Below are 19,257 nucleotides of genomic sequence, written 5' to 3'. Positions count from 1 at the left end.
GACTAAATATCTACAAATTCAGGCTAAATATCTACAAATTCAGACTAAATATCTTCAAATTTAGGCTAAATATTTTCAAATTCAGATTAAATATCTACAAATTCAGGCTAAATATCTTCAAATTTAGGCTAAATATTTTCAAATTCAGATTAAATATCTACAAATTCAGGCTAAATATCTACAAATTCAGACTAAATATCTTCAAATTCAGGCTAAATATTTTCAAATTCAGGCTAAATATCTTCAAATTCAAGCTAAATATCTTCAAATTCAGGCTAAATATCTTCCAATTTAGACTAAATATCTTCAAATTCAAGCTAAATATCTTCAAATTCAGGCTAAATATCTTCCAATTTAGACTAAATATCTTCAAATTCAGGCTAAATATCTACAAATTCAGACTAAATATCTACAAATTCAGGCTAAATATCTACAAATTCAGACTAAATATCTTCAAATTCAGGCTAAATATCTACAAATTCAGACTAAATATCTACAAATTCAGGCTAAATATCTTCAAATTCAGGCTAAATATCTTCAAATTCAGACTAAATATCTACAAATTCAGGCTAAATATCTTCAAATTCAGGCTAAATATTTCAAATTCAGACTAAATATCTACAAATTCAGGCTAAATATCTTCAAATTCAGGCTAAATATTTCAAATTCAGACTAAATATCTACAAATTCAGGCTAAATATCTACAAATTCAGGCTAAATATCTTCAAATTCAGGCTGAATACCTCCAAATTCAGGCTAAATATCTTCAAATTCAGACTAAATATCTTCATTTTCAGGCTGAATATCTCCAAATTCAGGCTGAATATCTCCAAATTCTGGGTAAACTACAGACACTACTCGTGTGATGTCTGGAGAAGAGGTGGAGGGTCACGGCGCTACCTTTGCCCTGATTGACGAGCTGCTGGCCATCGGCAGGCTGGGCGGACGCTCCTGGTTGGCTGGGCTCCAGGAAAGGGACGAGCGAGTGCCAAGGGAACACGGGCACCGACCGAGGCTCCACGTTGGTCCAAACTGTGGGAAGAGAGCAGAATCAGAGATGAGAAGTGAAACGTCATCACGTTCATGAGGCAGAGCTCCGCCCTCTGCCCTCTGGAAGGCGGGGCTCTGCCCTGTGGAAGGCGGAGCTCTGCCCTGTGGAAGGCGGAGCTCTGCCCTGTGGAAGGCGGAGCTTTGCCCTGTGGAAGGCGGAGCTCTGCCCTCTGGAAGGCGGGGCTCTGCCTTCTGGAAGGCGGAGCCATTACAGCGAGTCTGAAGACCAGGAATGGAGCGGCGTATTTAGCCACCGCTGTGCAGCACACGCACATATAGACCAGGCCTCAGGATAATGAGGGTCAGCTGGTGTGATGAGGGAACCTGTTATTTTATCCACAGAGACTCCAGACTACTCGCCGTCTAGACTGCTGCTGTCGCCGAGCTTCAGACTCTGAACTCATCCGTTTCTGCTGTGGGAACTATTTCATAAAAAATCTTGTGTGTTATGCGATTAATTTGGGCACAAATCAACACAAAACTACTGCTGTGCTTGGTCAAAACTGAGAAGATTCAGTTCTGCTCAGTAATTTTCTCACAGTGGAGATAAATGTTACGGAAATATCGGTTATCTATTCTGTTTCATCACACTTTCATATGAAAATATGCCCAGAAATCTACATATCTCGGTTTGATGACAATCTTTTGATGTTTCCATGGATGTGCTTTAAGTTTTAAAGAGACCCAGTGGATCAACCCTGACTTTAAAGATCCTCTGACTGGGGAAATAAAAGAATAAACATTTTGTTCTAAAGAATGCTCACATACTCAATCCTCTCTAGCTTTATACCATTTCACACGATGCACAGTGACATAAAAGGTTCTTTCAACAGTTTATAAATGTCTTAATGGTCTTGGGCTTTCTTATTTATCTGATCTGCTTTTAAATTACGAGCCCTCGAGGACCCTGAGGTCCCTTTTTGATAGCGGCCTTTTAGTTGTTCTCCTGGTCAGACCTCGTTCCACCTCTTCTGTGGAACAGCCTGCCAGAGAACCTTTTTAAAAAGAGGCTCAAGGCCTCTTTTATTTGAAATAAATAAAATGAAAGTGAAAAGCAGTCAGCCCGATGATGAGTTAAAGTTTCTGTAAGAAGGAATTCAATGGTTCCCAGATCCTCCAAAACTTGTCTGATTTATGGTTAAAGTCAACTTCTCAAGAGGAATAAGAGCAGAAATCTGTGTTAACCACATGTCAACGGTAGGGACAAATATTTATCTTTCAATTATTTTATTATATACTTATTATGTACTTTTTTATCCAGTGTTTTTCCACACCAGGGACTGTGCCTACTCGATCCCCAAGATACCGTCAAACCAGATGTTGATGTTTATTGTTGTTGATATTGATGTTGCTCATGTTGGGTTGGGTTGGGGGGGGGGGGGGGGTGTATGTATGCAGAGTGGTTGTCGGCGTGATGTTGTCTGTGAGTTTATGCATGAATTGATTTCATTATTGATTTTATTATGTAAAGCACTTTGTGCTGCTTTTGTGCATGAAGAACGCTACAAAAACAAAGTTTGATTTGATTTGATTTAAAAACACATATAAACGACACGTACAAAACATTTGCTTTTAATCTGCAAAAGCAACGAGATCCAATTGGTTTGAAATCTCACAAGTCTAAGCATCATAAACGTCTTTTACCCCCGAAATAGAACATTTAATGTCCAAAAAAGCAACTTTTTAGGCTCCTAAATACATTTTTTCTCAACGAATAACTGCTGTGTTGTCAACGTTTTCCCTTTGTCTCGGATCGGAACCATAATATCAGTCAAATGTTACCATAATCAATCTAAAAAGGAGGTTTTTGACAAGCCGATGTTGGACATAAAAGCTTTTAAGAATGTACACGAGCCATCAGCTGTTAAGTTATGGTGTTTAGTGAGCTCACTTTTGTCCTGCATTCAGTAAAGTTGTTGACAATATCTTATTATGAAAGATGAAAATGAGCCAGGCAACGTAATAGCTTGCTCCATCGGTTCGTTCAAAGAATACAAGTTACTCATACTCTGAGAATGTGTCAAACTGTTTAATCCAGAGCAGTTCTGTCTGTTTTTCCCATGTGAAACCGTCCACCCCAGCTTTACACCCCTCTGACTCACAGGCCAAACGCTGGTGGAAATACAGCAGCTCGAACTCCACGCATCAGCGCTGAAATGTCCTGTTTCCCATAATAATTTGCCAATAAAGTATTAAAATGTTTCTAAGTATAGCAAACCATTTGCCAGCTGTGGCTGATCTAAAATGGAGACCCGGCTCAGCCAGAACACGAGGAAAATGCAAATGAACGTGAGGTGTTTGCTGCCGGTTGCACACACACATCTCCAGAACTCTTTGAAATGCTGATTCTGATGTCACATGGTGATTATCTCTGCAGCAGGACCTTTGCACTGCGCACTACCTCCTGACAGTTTTATACTGCTGTTTGCACGAGGAACCTTAGCTGAGGAAGTGAGGCCGAGTCGGGCGCTTCACACACCAGAAGCTGAGCGGTGAAGGCGGGCAGGAGCGCAGTCATGCTGACGCGCACTTTTTACCATGGATACAGTTATACACGTCGGAGTTTCCTGCTTATGTGAGCGTGTCAGAGGTCAAACCCAACTACACCGCAGCAGCTCTTAAACTGGTCAAGGACACATCAGCTGAGCTGATACCCAACTTCTGCAGCAGAGTTTGAACATTTGAAACTTTCTACGCAGCGTAAACAAACCTGCTCAGATGACACATCTGAAGAGATGCACCGACTGCACCTTTGCACCAGACTAAATATCTTCAAATTCATGCTAAATATCTTCAAATTCAGACTAAATATCTTCAAATTCATGCTAAATATCTTCAAATTCAGACTAAATATCTTCAAATTCAAGCTGAATATCTACAAATTCAGACTAAATATCTCCAAATTCAGGCTGAATATCTCCAAATTCAGACTAAATATCTTCAAACTCAGACTAAATATCTCCAAATTCAGACTAAATATCTCCAAATTCAGACTAAATATCTTCAAACTCAGACTAAATATCTCCAAATTCAGGCTGAATATTTCCAAATTCAGACTAAATATCTCCAAATTCAGACTAAATATCTTCAAACTCAGACTAAATATCTCCAAATTCAGACTAAATATCTTCAAACTCAGACTAAATATCTCCAAATTCAGGCTGAATATCTCCAAATTCAGACTAAATATCTCCAGATTATTAAGTATGAAAATTATTAAAACATTCTGGGAAGAGGTAAGAGCTATAGTCGACAAGGTTATTTCAAAACAAATCGTATTGGACCCTAAACTTTTTTTGTTGAGCATATATCCAGAGAAACATAACTATAGTAGGAATGAGCGTGCATTCATAGACCTCAGCTTGCTTTATGCCAAGAAATGTGTTGCATTATTGTGGAAAAAGATCTGTAGACCGAGTACTACTCAATGCATAAGACAGATGTTAGCAAGCCTTCCATTAGAGAGAATAACTTACATATTAAAGGCCAAAAAGCAATTATTTGAAGACAGGTGGAGCCCTTTCATCAGCTACATTAAGGACTTGGATTTAATAGATGAAGAAGTGGATGACTAATCTTTGTGGGCAATGCAGATCGTGACCTTGTAAGATTTGTATGTTTTCTCTATATTTATGTCTTATTTTGCATTTATTAATAATACTTGTTTGTATATAGATTATCACCTTGGTTAACAGGAGGAGCATCCTTGTTTTGAGTGTTATGTTTTGTTTTGTTTTACTTTTACTCGTCTTTAAACAAATGCAGCAACTTTTTGTATGGAAGTTGAATGAAGATATACAAATGTAAAGGCTGTATGTAAAAATGTAAAAATAACGTGGCAAAAAAAAAAAAAAAAAAAAAATTACACTTAATCCTATGTTATCTGACATAAATGAGGCCCAGCTCAGATTTTGGCTTGTGCTGGTTCATCCTATTCAGCTGCAGTTTGCCTACGTTCCTCCATCAGGTGAGAGGTGTTGTTATTCATGCGTTTCCTGTTAAACTGAAGAGAAAAAGACAACAAAGTACTGTAGACAACAAAGTATATGCTATATTCTACATGTTTTTTTATGAATTTTTATGTTGTAGAGTTGTGAAATTATTTTATCAATGGAGAAATTGAGCAGCCTTGCTTTGTTGTCTACAGTAGTAGATCAACCCTCATCTTACATTGAAGCTCCCAGATCAAGGAAGTGACGTCGACGCAGCTTTAGCTGCAGAGAAGCTATCAGGCTTGTGTTGATAATAATAAACTCCTGGACTATGTACAAACTTCCAAATGCATCGTTTTGTGAGTACAGACCATATTTGTACTACTGTAGAAGTTTGGTGTCATGGCACGTGATTTTAGTGTGATAATTTTGGAGATACTGCCAGGGTCCGTTAGCGCTTGTACGAAGCTATTCGGGATAACTCAGTAACTCAGCTGATGTTCAGCCAATATCAGAAAAACTTGGCTGGATGTCACGGTTCAAATGACCCTAGGGTGAATCTACTCCGAACCATCATTTTAAGTAGCTTAGAGCGCAAGTTTACTTTTATTTAACTTTTATTTAACTTTTTTTTCTTCTTCTTCCTCGTCGAATTTCTGTCGTCATCTGGTATAAGTGATACAATTGGCTATGAATCGCGCGCAAAGCAGCATGGGAAGAACCAGACGCCATTTGATAGACATTCGTAGCGCCCAATAAACGGCTCTAGGCATTCGTAAACCACGCCTCAAATATGAGAAAATGCACACCTAGTTCCCAGACCACCATCTCATCGAGATTGTGGACGCGTCAGCCAGGCTAGCAAACAAGTGGAACAAACTGCCAGTGGAGATTAAACTTTCACTAAATGGAGACATTTTTAAATCCAGGTTAAAAACATTTCTTTTCTCATGTGTCTATGCATGAAATCTGCACGATATCGTTGAACTTATCTGGACTGTTATTCATTTAAATGATTTTATTTGTTTCTCTTTATATTCTTTTATGTATTTTAATGCTTCTTCCACTCCCTGCTGCAATGCTTTTATTTTATGTAAAGCACTTTGAATTGTTTGTACATGAAATGTGCTACAAATAAATTTGATTTGATTTTTGATTTGATAAATGTCCACCTGTCTCACGACGACACATTCCTAATATTTCAGAAGCTAACGGGGCTATTCGTCACCTGCAGATGTACACAAAAAAAGCAGTAGTGAAACCTGCGACGCAAATGCAGCTGCACTTGAGCCGGGGTTATATTTAGGAGCGACCTCAGCCGTGGGGCCTGCGTGTGTTTCGGGGCGGCGGCCTGGGGGAAACGTCAGGCTGCAGAAGGCAGGTGGCCGACGGCAGAGAGAGAAAAGCGCACACCGGCAATCAGCTCAAGCCTGAACGCTTTCCTGCACTAATTCTTCTGGTGGAAGAGCGTATCCATGACAACACGCCAGCAACAGGATTACTCCTCTTTCTGCTGAGAGCCATGAAACACATTCACATCACGCCGGAGCTGCCCCGAACGCCCCGTCTGAGGCCGTCGATTGTCTGGAGCTCTGAGCGAGCGTGCGGAGGAGGAGGCGTGAGCGTCCTCGCCGCTCTCAGTCTGGCTCGTCTAGACTCGTCAACACTCGCAGCTTTTTGAGTTTCAGTGATACAGTTATCTCCCACAAACACACTCTCACACAGGAAACAAGGCGACACCCCCACCGGCACTACACACCGTGAGTCACAGATTACACACGGCGAGCGGCAGGTCGGGGTGGTTGCCCCAGCAACTCGCATGCAAACCCCCCCCCGCTGATGTTCACACGTCAGGAAAAAAGGTTTCACTTTAAAGTCACCGAATAAGAATCTATTTTTACTCGCTCGAAAAAGTGAAAGATCATCAAACGGTGTGAACACCCCCCCCCCCCAGCTTTCAGATTTGGACACCTCTGCACAAAACTGCACAAACTGTGAAATCATTAATGTTAGATGCAGTCCATCTTCTTCATTCATATATTCAAAGTAACATTTCAGAGCTCGCTCCTTCTGCTATATCACAAAGTTGGCATGGAAACAAGCGCCGAGCACACGACGAACCCAACGACCTCCATTTCTCGTAGCCAGTTTTCTTACATTCCACCATCTGATTGCTGTCGGGACCATCGATATATACACCGGGGGGGGGGGTTCATCAATCAGATGGATTTCCTACAAAACTTCTGCACTAAAAAATTGGCTTTAGGGACATTTCTAAGCAGCTTTAAAGTGAATATCTGCTCTGAGTTCCTTTGTCCTCCAACTCAGCCTGAACCCTCTCAGACGAGCTTTCTGTCCTTTCTTTAAGGAGTCTTCAGGAATAGTTCTCCAGGCTTCTTGAAGGACATCCCAAAGCTCTTCTTTGGATGTGGGCTGCCTTTTGTTCCGTTCTCTGCCAACATGATCCCACACTGCTTCAGTAATGTTGAGCTCCGGGCTCTGGGGAGGATTCATCCCTCCATCAGACCTGCTGCCACTGATTTTCAGTCCACTTCTTGTGTCCTTTGGCACAGCTCAGCCTTTTCTCCCTGTTTCCCTTCCTTAAGAACGGCTTCTTGACAGCCACCCTTCCATGGAGCCCATTTCTGATGAGGCTTGGGCCAACAGCAGATGGATCAGCTGAAGGTCCAGATGCATCTCTCAGCTCCTGTGTCAGGTCTTTGCTGGATTTTTTCCTCTTTCTTAAGGACATCACTTTCAGATCCTGTTCATCTGCTGTAGATAGTTCTTTAGGCCTGACACTTCTTCTTTTGTCCTCCACTTGTCCAGTTTCCTCAAATGCTTTAAAGCTGCAGTCTGCAGGATTTGTTATTGTCATACGTAAAGTCCTACTTTTTGGCATTTTAAGAGTTTACATGATCAATCAGAACGCTTGAAGTTGAAAACGGTGACCTCCGTAGTCGCAAAATGCAAGAAATGCTTATTTTTTAACCGAAAACTAAAGAGTTATTCAACTTCCTGTCCCGCCCCATCAAAACACATGAGAACTCGTGCACGTAGACGTGCACGCCAGATGCGCTTACACGACTCCTCATTCATCAACTCACCTGTCATTTGCGATCATGGAAGACACAGTAAGTAGACAAGCCCGTAATGAAGTTCAATAGTCTAGATAAATAAGCGTGGGGACGAGCCTACCTTGTATCGCGCGTGCACAATCGGTGATTGACAGGCAGCAGAGCCCAGCTCGTAAACCTGATTGGTTACCTTTTACCGGTCCGGTCTGCAATTTTGTAAACAAACCTGCTGGCTTTGGAGGGACCTAGCAGGACATATAGGGGACCTAGAGAACTCATTTTTTTTTGTATTGGGGTATTTAATGTACTACTTTCAGAATCCCCGGACAGTTCCAGGCATTATGCTTGAAAAAGAGTTGCAGACTGCAGCTTTAAGGACACACTGCACACCATGCTGAGATATGCCAAGTTTTCAGCTAACAGCTCTTTGGGAATCACCTTGTTGCTGCAGAAATCCTGTTTTCTGTCTGTCAGACTGTGTTATCTTTGCTGTTTTTCACACATGCAGCTAAAGAAATGGGAACAAATCTTAATTCCAGTCTAAAACCCACAAAGAGCTTCTAGATTATTCATTTCTGGTGGCATAAAACAGTTAAATCATTTAATTTATATTAATTGTTCCATAATTAGTCATTAGATTATATCTTATATTCATTTTTTAAGCTTTAAATTGAATCTTATTTACTTTTTCTTGATGTTGAATAACATATAATTCTTATTATTGTCTGTTTTTTTCCTACTTTTCTACTTTTAGACGTGAACATTAATTTTTTTGGGATTAGGATTTTTTTTTTAAACTGAATTTCTTATATTAATTTGACTCTTTTGGTAACTGAAAGCAGTTTTAACGTAAATGTACAAAAAAGTTGAAACTATGAAGCTGTTTTTCACAGATGCAGCTAAAGAAATGGGAACAAATGATGTGTCTCTGTGACAGGCTGCTGGGAACAAAGTGCCTAAAGATCCAGTTTAAAATCGCTTCTTTGCTAAGTTGTCTGTTCTGTGTGGACACAACACTGGTTCATCCCTTGAGTTAGGAGCCTTTTTCCTGCCTGAATGATTCATAGGTCAGAGTTAAGAAAAAAGGACTGAAAATGAGTAAAAAAGCAGCAAATATCCAAAGAAAAACTTAGAAAGACCTTCAGAAAGCTGGAGAACTGTTGCTCAGGAACACTTTAAAAACTTCACAAAGAAGTCTGGATGCTTGGAAATATAAAGAAATGAAGGCTGGATCAGGACTTTTGTAAAATATAAAATAAAATGTATATATTCCTAGTTTTGCACAAGAATGCACTGGTTTATAAAGATGATATAAGACTAAGCAGACATCGTCGAATTGACCCGTCTGGCACAATTGCTTTAAAATATTCAGAAAATATTAATACTTTCTGCGCCTCCTTCAGATAACAAGTATGATTCTTCTCCACTGTACCCACTGCGGCTCGTTTCATAGAAGCAACAGACAAAACAGCGTTTTTCTGTAAAACTGAGCATTTCTTGGAAAACAACCGAGTTCCGTCTGCAGCTCAAAGCAGAGTATAATGTCTCCTCTTTACTCTTAAAAACACAGGGGCCATCTGAATCTTTCTTTCACTACAAGCAGGCAATAGTGAAATATAAATGAGTCATAGCCAAAGCACTCTGAAGACGCTGCTGTAACCCTGGAGAGATAATGAAAGTGAAGCGTACAGGACTGGAGGGCAGGAGATACGGTCTTCCCACTTTACAGTGCAGCAGAAGCGTGGCTCAGCAGACTTTTTATTCGACACAAACAAAAGGCCAAAACCACCGGGCCGTCTCCCCCCTTCTTCCTTACCGGTGCCTGGGCGTCCCATGATGATTTGCTTGCGTGGCGCGGGGTGAGGCGACTCGGCTGGCAGTATAAGCGGCAGCAGGGCTGTTGGCGTGGGATGACAGGCCACCGGCTGAGGCAGCGCCCCTCCCGAGGCGTCCTGGTGCCCCTCCGGTTTCCTCTCCCTGCCTCCTGAGGAGGACATGACCGAGCCAGGCGGAGCGGACATCGACCCGGGAGCGTTGGGGCTGGAGAGGGCGGTGTGGCCCCCCGTGGCCGGGGTCAAAGACTGAGAAGAGACACCCGAGAGTTATTCATAGCTTTTTAAAGAACTTTTATGACTTTATCGCAGGAATTTAAACATTAATTTAAGCTCTGGGCCCTATAGCTATGTTTATGTTTATGTATTTGGCAGACGCTTCTATCCAAAGCCACTTACAGGTAGGGTAAGGGGGCATGGCCTTAGGACCTAAGGTCTTACTGGAGGTACCCCAGGTCACCTACATGAAAGGTGGCAATCTTACCCCTACACTATCCAGTCCCTAACCTTGCTCTTTCATTTTGTTGGGTGACATGTTAATTTTATATTATTGAGATGTTTCTGCTGCCAAAAAACGAGCCCAGTCGGAGTCATTAAAAAGTATCTTTGTTCCTACAGAGCTCTGAAAGATTAATACCTGGGAGAATTGGTGCCGTGTTATAAGAAAAGGAATTTCCACATCAAATATCACTTTGATTTACTCCAGGTTATTTAACAAATAAAGACTATATTGCACGATAAGATGTCATTTTGGAAAGTTTCCTCGCTTTTACGCATCTAATACTGGAACTAAAAAGGCTCTCTGGCCGTGCTCTGATCTTATATCACAAGCAGAATATTGAATTACTTCCAACACAAAAAAGGTGCCGATCACGTCATCAGACAAACAAAAAAACAGGCCAACTTCCTTACCGAACTGGAGGTAACCAGGACCAGCGTGGATGTGGGGTTGCGCAGGAGAACCGCCCCGTTGGTGGTGGCCCCGTTGATGGGGACGGGGGCCTGCAGGCCAGGGGGAGCTGTGTGTTGAGGCTGGCTGTGCTCCCTTGACCTGCTTCTTTCTCTTCTTCCTAACGGACCGTCAGAGAATTTGGCCAGCGGGACGTCGGGGTTTCGGACGATGACTGGGGAATCGCGGAGGGGCACAATGCGGCGTGGGGAAGGTTCTTGGGGCAACGGGGAAGGCGGGGTGGGGGAGACCAGCATGGGTGGAGGCGTGGAGGCGGCAGAGGACGGTGGTCTGCTGGTGGCACTGCGAGGACGGGGGAAGGAGAGGGAGGAAGGCGTTGTGGGCTGACTCTGGGGGGAGAGGACTCTGAAGGAAGCAGGACTGTGGCCCAAAGCTGGGTCTCCCACCATCCCGCCCCCTACACCCATCAGCTGGTGATGCTCCGGTTTGGTCTGGTAGTCCTGGACTGCGGGTAGAGGAGGCAGCGGGTGGGTGTCGAGCTTCCTCTTGCTGGGACTCATGGGGACCGTAAAGGTGAGGTTGGTCTGGAAAGAGGGCACGATCCCTGACAGGTGGCGCTCTCTCTCGGCGCCTGGCGTGCCCATCTTAGTCCCGCTGAGCTGCCGATTGCGGCGTGGAGTAAGTGAGGCCGGGGCAGTGATGGGGCTGAAATTGGCAGGGCGGAAGCCAAAGAGCGGAGAGGGTGAGGGTGACGGGGTCGGGGAAAAGGGAGACTGGTTTGAAATGGGGGAGAACGAGGGTGTGACAGACCGGGGCCCCCCCAGCGAGACCAGCATGGTCGCCGCCTCACACTCGTCAAAGTCGAAACGAGAGAGGTCCTGGGGGAGCAGGGAGGGCAGGACCAGGCGGGGGCGAGAGTCTCCTCCCCGGCTGCTGGCCTCGCTGCTTTCCCGTGACGTCTCATCCCAGTCGAACTCTGAGCTGGCTCTGCCGCCGGTCAGTCGCAGGTCAGACGGCGTCAGGGTGCCCGTGCTGCTCGCTCCGCTCCGTTCCCGCCCGCCGCCACTCGCCTCCATCTCCTTGGTCCTCATCGAAAGGTGCCTGGAGCAGTATCCCCGCCGCTGGGACTCTTTGGAGCAGCCCTCTCGGGAGCACAGCCGGCGCCACTGCTTCCCGTTGAACTTCTTCCGGATGCCCGTTGGCGTGCACACCACGTCTCCCTTCTTGTACTTCTGCTGCGCCGCTGTAAGTGGCGTGCGGGAACGCGACGAAGAGGAGGACGTGGATCCGGATCCGGATCCTCCACCACTGGCAGAACCTCCCCCAGAGGCCTTCTCTACTCTGGTGGAGGAAGTGGTGGAGGAGGACATGGGAGGGAGAGGGGGGAGCTGGGGGGTGCTAATGACGGCACCGCCGGCGGCTGCTGGGTCCAGGCCTAACAGGACAGGTGACGGAGGAGGGTGGGGGTTCAGGGCCAGGTGTGCGGGGGGAATCCCGATGCCCCGCATCACAGACAGGTGGGAGTTGAGGTAGCCAGACGGGGGCTTAGAGACGATGTGGCGGTGTTGGGGAACTGCCATGGGTTTGGCCCCAGGAATGAGCGCCCCAATGGGGATCATGTTGAAGTGGGACACCTCCATGTCGTCTTCGGGCGTGAGCGGCATGTACGGGTGGTGCTGCTGCTGCTGCGACTGCTGCATCTGCTGCTGCTTCAAGCTGTTCTCCCGGTCCCTGCCCTGTTTTCTCAGGTCTCTTTCCCTCTCCAGGTCTTTCTCAATGTCCCATTCCCGACCTGGAGCCAGGCTGAGGACAGACACCGGGGTAACGGGGGAGGTAATGTGTCCCGCTGCCGAGGACACGGCGACGATGCCCGGGTAGGACATCCCCCTCCCCAACACTGACCCCATGCCGGGCGTCATTCCCCGGCTCAGACGACACACCTCCTGCTCCACGTCGATCTCTTCCCTTTCTTCCCGCTTTTCTTCCTTATCTCTGACACCTTCCTCTTCTTCACGCCCCCCGCCCGAGGGCAAATCCAGGTCCCACGGGGGCAGCAGAAGCCTGAGCGTTTGCCGGGAGACCCATATGGCCTGGGTGGCACCTCGGCCATCTTCCTCGTCCACAGAGTGGGACCTCTCCTCGGACAGCAGGACGCGGTAGCGGTTGGCCACAGCGGGGTGTGTGTCCACCTGGGTCACCACACCCTCCCGGTACCACTGCCACTGGCCCTCGTTACCTTCTTCATTGCCGAATGGCACACAAACCCGGGTGCCAATTGGTATTGTGTGGATCCCGGGTGGTGGGGCATCTAGGATGATGTCCACCACCCCTGGCGGACTGTCGTGTCTGTAAGGATACCGGCACAGCGTCTTCTCCCCGTTCAGTTGCACCTCCAGACTTCCAGATTCCCCACTGACCTTGCGGACCACCCCGGCCCGAAACACCAAATCTGAACCCCCGCCGTCGTTCCTCATTTTGCCTCCTCCTTCCTCGTCACCTCTTCTCCTGAACTGGCGGGCGAGTACACGCTGATTCTTTAAGCCTTTGGCGAGGGCGTCCGACAGCGCGTCGGGGAGGCTGGGAGCGGTGTGCGAGGACATCTGTGCCACGCAGTGCGTGTCAACGACTTCCAGGTCGGCCGAGTGCTCGCTGGCGGTGTCTGTTGAAGAGCAGCGGGGCAGGGGGCTGGGGGACACTCGATCTGCATCCGTCACCCCTTCCACGCCCCCGGGCCTCTCCCTCTCCCCTCCGGGGAGCAGGGTGGGGGGTCCCGGGGAGTCCCGGGGCTCGCCCCTGCCGGTGGTCCTGCTGTGGAAGTCATCCATCAGGCTCCGACTCTGACTGCTGCCGTCAGAATGCGAGACGCTGATGTTGACTCCTACACCCGTTGACCCCTGTTTGAGGACCCCGGTGCTCAGGGGAGGCGGTGTGCAGGAGGCGGGGTTGCCATGGCTGCCGACAGGAGTTGATGAGCAATGTTCGGAGGTGTACTTCTTTTTGGGAACGCGGGCTTTGAAGGTGACCGTTTTCCGGCTGGCGGCGGGGTTGGGGCTGTTGTTGGCACTCGGTGTGCTGCTGCTGCTGCAGCTGCTGCCGCCGCTGTCACAGTTACTGCCGCCGCTCAGAGTCGACCTGCCGGATCTCTCATCGGACGACAGCTTCCCAGAATCCATCACAACGGACCCCGACGACTCTGCCAGCCCCTCCCCCTCCGAGGCGAGCCGTCCTCTCGCCGGATCCGAGCGCAAACTGGAGGGAGTCCGATTCTGAGGAGATCTGCTTCTGTCTCTGTTCTCGTCCGAATCTCTTTTCTCTCCTCCGTCGGAGGCGTCCCCGGCTCCACGACGCTTCCCCCCTTTGGCCCGGGTGGAGGGAGGAGAGCCCCGGCCCTGCTTTTTTATCGGCTTCATCTTCTCATCTAGTTTGCCTTTTTTCTCCAAACAACTCCTTTTATTTATTTATATATCCCAGAAATTCTCTTCGGCGTTCCTCTCTCTGCCTTTTTTTTTCTTCCTTTATTTTTCTCCTCTGCCGGGGCCTCTCTTTCTCATCCTGTCTCGTCTTTTGTTGCGCGACTTCAGCACTTTGCCCACCTTATTCCAGAGGCTCTGAAAGAAAGACAACAAGCAGAGTTACAGGTCACACATGTGGCATTCAGTCGTGCACAAAAAAAAGCCTCATTGCTGCACTCGATGTGGATGCCTTTTCACCCCAAAGCCTACACTGGAAAAAATGCCCCTCCAAAAATAAGTAAGAAAAACAACAAATACAAGACGTTTTTGCTTGAAATAAGCAAAAAAATCTGCCAATGGAACTAGTGGAAATCGGCTTGTCAAGATTTCTTGAAATAAAATGTGATATATAGGACTTTTGAGATTAGCTTAAAAACCTCTTCAAATGGAAAAAAAAAGCTTGTTTCACGTGAAATATGACTCAAAACAAGATGTTTTCAAGACTTTTTCACTTAACAAGATATTCAAGATGTATTGTATTAAAACAAGTCCCTATATCTGGCTGAAATGGTACTTGTTAGGCAATTAACAATAAAAGCTGCAATGCTTTTATTTTATGTAAAGCACTTTGAATTGTTTGTACATGAAATGTGCTATATAAATACATTTTATTTGATTTGAATTGTGTCTGATATTTAAGTGTAATGAGATACTCAATGAGACAAATATACTTGGTAAGACGTTTTTTTCCAGTGTATGATTAGTTTTAAAACATCCAAACGATCTAAATAGTCATTACGCTTTAATTCATTACATAACAGGCTGTACTCACATTACACAAGGCCTGCATCAACAGCAGGTACACATAGAAAACAGGAGGCCATACTGTCGGGTAAACATGATAAAGGCTTACAACACAGCATGGAAATAGTGAGGAGTGCTTTGCAATTTGCCCAGACAAGCCTCTCTGCAAGCACTCCTTACTCACACACTCTCACGCACACACACTACTTCTTGGCCGAGGCAGTAGAGGCGGGGGAATTCCTTCTTCTTCGCTCGCATACTGAAACCCTCCCTTTCTCTCTCTCCACCGACCTTTATCTATGTATTTCAAAGCAGAGTCAATCCGCCCCTACAAACTCCATTTCCTGTGGAAGACCATTACCTAACTTCCCGTTACTTTATTCCTCCCTCTCTCTTCGCTATACGCTTACACTTTCCTTCTAATCCCCCCTCTTCGAATATCGATTTTTTTTTTTGATCTCGAGCCTCATTTTCTGCTGCGATCATCCAGAAAAGCAACAATAATTGTCCTTCCGATGCCAGTCATTCAGAATATCTCTTGTTCTACGCTGTGGAGCCATTCACAGCTCTCGCCTCCATTTAGAGTAAAACAGATTGATTTTTGCTGACTTGTTGAACTGTTGTTTTTTAGCTCGCTGCGTGGCTGATGCGCGCAGGACTCGCCTCGGGTCACAGCCGCTGGGGGCTCGGCCTCATTTTGTTCGAATGCAAGAAAGAGGTAAACACGCACAGAGGAGGCAGACTCAAAGCAGCCCTGCGTGCCTTGTCATCTTTCTGCAGCTCCTGTGATATCCAAAATGTCAAAATGTTCAGTCTTGACGTCCATCAGCCACCAACAGGCACGTCTACTTGTCAGTGGCTGTTTGTTAACTTTGGTGTCTGCCCCTGCTTCTCGTCTCTCTTCCCCTTCGCCGCCTTCCTGTTTGTCTCTGAAGGCTTCCATTCATTCAGCTCCTTTTAATATCTGCCACATCATATCGGCGAGAGAGAAATCCACTTTCAGAGATGAGTGCTGCCTGTCTCAAGGCCGTACACTCAGCAGCAGACATTTATGCGATGATTGCTGATAGTGCTCACGCCATCCCTTTCGCTCCATGCAAATCCCAAATTTAGGACCGACAGCCGTACGGCAGTCACCATAAAATAATTTGGCAGCTGGCCTTACTTGGTCACGATAGAGGCATGCTACATGTGTTTACTCAGTAGAACAGCTGGTGTCAGAGCCGTGAGCCTTATGATAACAGCTTAAAGGCGCACTGATGCAACGTACCCTCCTTCGGGTGAAATGATGTGGAGCAGGACTCTCTTTGGTGCGTTCGGCTGTTAAAGAGCAGCATTACAAGTTCAATCATATTTTATTTGTGGAAAATGAGCTGGAGTGAAAACATAGTAAACACGAGTGCCGGCAGCTGATATAGAACACATGAGGTGAGGAAAACACCGGCAGAGGCCGACTTTTCACTTTTTAAGTGTTACATAAATGATTATTATCGAGTAAGAACTCAAAATGTTTATGTGATTAATGTCACAAGCTGTGAGACGCCCTTTTATTTATTCTAATACTGGAGAATTTCTACTCCAACACAGCCTGAACCCTCTCAGACGAGCGTTCTGTCCTTTCTTTAAGGAGTCTTCAGGAATAGTTCTCCAGGCTTCTTGAAGGACATCCCAAAGCTCTTCTTTGGATGTGGGCTGCCTTTTGTTCCGTTCTCTGCCAACATGATCCCACCCTGCTTCAGTAATGTTGAGCTCCGGGCTCTGGGGAGGATTCATCCCTCCATCAGACCTGCTGCCACTGATTTTCAGCCCACTTCTTGTGTCCTTTGGCACAGCTCAGCCTTTTCTCCCTGTTTCCCTTCCTTAAGAACGCCTTCTTGACAGCCACCCTTCCATGGAGCCCATTTCTGATGAGGCTTGGGCCAACAGCAGATGGATCAGCTGAAGGTCCAGATGCATCTCTCAGCTCCTGTGTCAGGTCTTTGCTGGATGTTTTCCTCTTTCTTAAGGACATCACTTTCAGATCCTGTTCATCTGCTGTAGACAGTTCTTTAGGCCTGACACTTCTTCTTCTGTCCTCCACTTGTCCAGTTTCCTCAAATGTTTTAAGGACACACTGCACACCATGCTGAGATATGCCAAGTTTTCAGCTAACAGCTCTTTGGGAATCACCTTGTTGCTGCAGAAATCCTGTTTTCTGTCGGTCAGACTGTGTTATCTTTGCTGTTTTTCACAGATGCAGCTAAAGAAATGGGAACAAATGATGTGTCTCTGTGACAGGCTGCTGGGAACAAAGTAACTAAAGATCCAGTTTAAAATGGCTTCTTTGCTAAGTTGTCTGTTCTGTGTGGACACAACACTGGTTCATCCCTTGAGTTAGGAGCCTTTTTCCTGCCTGAATGATTCATAGGTCAGAGGTAAAAGGGTTAATAAACAAATAAGTTCCTCTGAAAACGGTCAGGAACAAGGACTGGACTGAAATGAGTGAAAAAGCAGAAAATGTCCAAAGAAAAACTCTGAAAGACCTTCAGAAAGCTGGAGAACTATTGCTCAAGATCACTTTTATAAGATTAGAAGAAATCCATCTTATGTGCTGTACTTTATATGCTTTATGCATTCAAAACTGTATGACCTCCAGAACAAATAGTTTCTAAAGCTGTTTTCTTATGTGCCGAGCGCCTCTTTAAAGTTTATAACAGGATTACCACAGAGCTGTGCACAGCACGCTGGGGCGAATAAATGTATACATCATCATGATCCACAGATAACAGCTGTTGACTTCATCCAGACAAGGCCCAGAGCATGCAAACAACAAGCGGTGATGTCGTCACCTCTGGTTTAGCTGCATAGTACCGTGTCAAGCCCTCGTAGTACAACGATTACTACCACTTTTACTCCACAACACTGCAGGCCGTGCCGTGGAGCGACCAGGCCGCGGCCACACGCGTAAAGGCCGCTCGGAAATCCTCTGCCGAGGTGTAACCGGGAAATAACCGGTTTAACGGGCATACTGACCCTTAATGCCCTCCTGCACGGCCCATATTCCCTGCACTGCATGACGGTGTTAAATGTCCCATGGAGATAAATCCGTTCAGGGGCCACATAGAGAAGAAACAGCGCGCAAAGTCGCTGATTGAGCCGATTCCAAAGTGACAGTCGTCGGAAAATGTAGCCGAAGCTGTCCGGATAACTTTGCATTGACCCAGGCCGGTTTGCATTACTGCAAACAAGAGGGAGAAAGTGTCAATAAGCTGCCACAAACTAGTCCAAGAGGAAGGCCCGCAAACGAGCCTCACATCAATTCTAACAGCCGCGTAAATTCACCGAAAAAAAAGAGGAAGAAAATGTGCCAGCGTGAGGATGAATAGGGGGAATGACACATGACGAGTTTTCACGGTTTTACGCAGCGAAAAAAAGCAAAATAAATTCAGGGAAGTCCGGCGGCAGTTATGGCGTTGAATTTATTTCTAGTGGAAAAGTTTCAGGCTCTCCACGTCCGACCGCACCGCTCCCTTTTTTTCTCGCATTCCGCCCCTCTCCGTCGGCCACACAGACGTCGGAAACTACGCTGATCCCACCAGCTGCTAACGCTGTTTACAGCCACGGTAAACACGAACAGCGTTAGCACCGCGGAAAACGCACAACAAGCCCCACCGCAGTGCTGCAGGAGAAGATTTGTAGGCAAGCCTGTACTCACCGGGGCTGAAGCGGAGCCCCCGGCCCGTCGCTCTGATCAGTCCGCCGGGTAAAGTAGGGCACGGTGGCCAGTCGTCCGCAGCTGCCAGTTAGCGGCCGGTCATGTTTCTCCGGCAAAGCAACTTAAAAGGAGGAAAAACTACTGCCCTGTACATTCTACACTACAGTCGCAAAATGGTGAATGAAGCCCCAAAGCCTTGACAACCAGCCCGGGCGGCCAATGGCGGAGCACGAACGCGTACAGTAGCCAATAGGAAAGCGCATAAAGGTGGTGGGGGCGGGGCTACGTGTCAAAGTAAATTTGACGGACGGGGCGGCGCGGCCAATCACAGTGTGGGAAAACACAGAACAGCTGTTGGAAGAGCGACGCCGCGGTGGCCAATGGGAGGCCTGTATGGGTATGTCTGCTACTTTATTCAGGCACGTAGGGCAGGAATGAAACCTTCCTGTTATCTGTCTGTCTTTCTGCCCTCTTTTGATCCCTTCTTCATCCGTCTACAAACGTTT

The 19,257-nt window shown here is 46.3% G+C and overlaps 1 protein-coding gene across 6 annotated transcripts in view; it reads right to left on the bottom strand.

Moving 5' to 3' along the window:
• The window catches only part of cica (capicua transcriptional repressor a), a 61,401-nt gene extending 42,466 nt beyond the window's left edge, over nt 1-18,935 (bottom strand). For 4 of the 6 annotated variants that reach the window (XM_075449437.1, XM_075449441.1, XM_075449442.1 and 1 more), the window contains exons 1-4: nt 18,752-18,935; nt 10,804-14,409; nt 9,876-10,140; nt 901-1,032 (exon numbers count right to left, since the gene is read on the bottom strand). In XM_075449437.1, coding sequence (XP_075305552.1) covers nt 901-1,032; nt 9,876-10,140; nt 10,804-14,211 — 3,805 coding nt within the window. In that variant the 5' untranslated portion in view covers nt 14,212-14,409; nt 18,752-18,935. Of the gene's footprint in view, nt 1-900; nt 1,033-9,875; nt 10,141-10,803; nt 14,410-17,885; nt 18,038-18,069; nt 18,636-18,751 lie in introns of those variants that run through there. The other 2 variants (XM_075449438.1, XM_075449439.1) reach the window with 2 other exon arrangements.
• Between the last annotated feature and the right edge of the window lie 322 nt (nt 18,936-19,257).

This window comes from Odontesthes bonariensis, chromosome 18, assembly GCF_027942865.1.
Source record: "Odontesthes bonariensis isolate fOdoBon6 chromosome 18, fOdoBon6.hap1, whole genome shotgun sequence".
Lineage (NCBI taxonomy): Eukaryota > Metazoa > Chordata > Actinopteri > Atheriniformes > Atherinopsidae > Odontesthes > Odontesthes bonariensis.
This window is presented reverse-complemented; position numbering and strand designations above follow the sequence as displayed.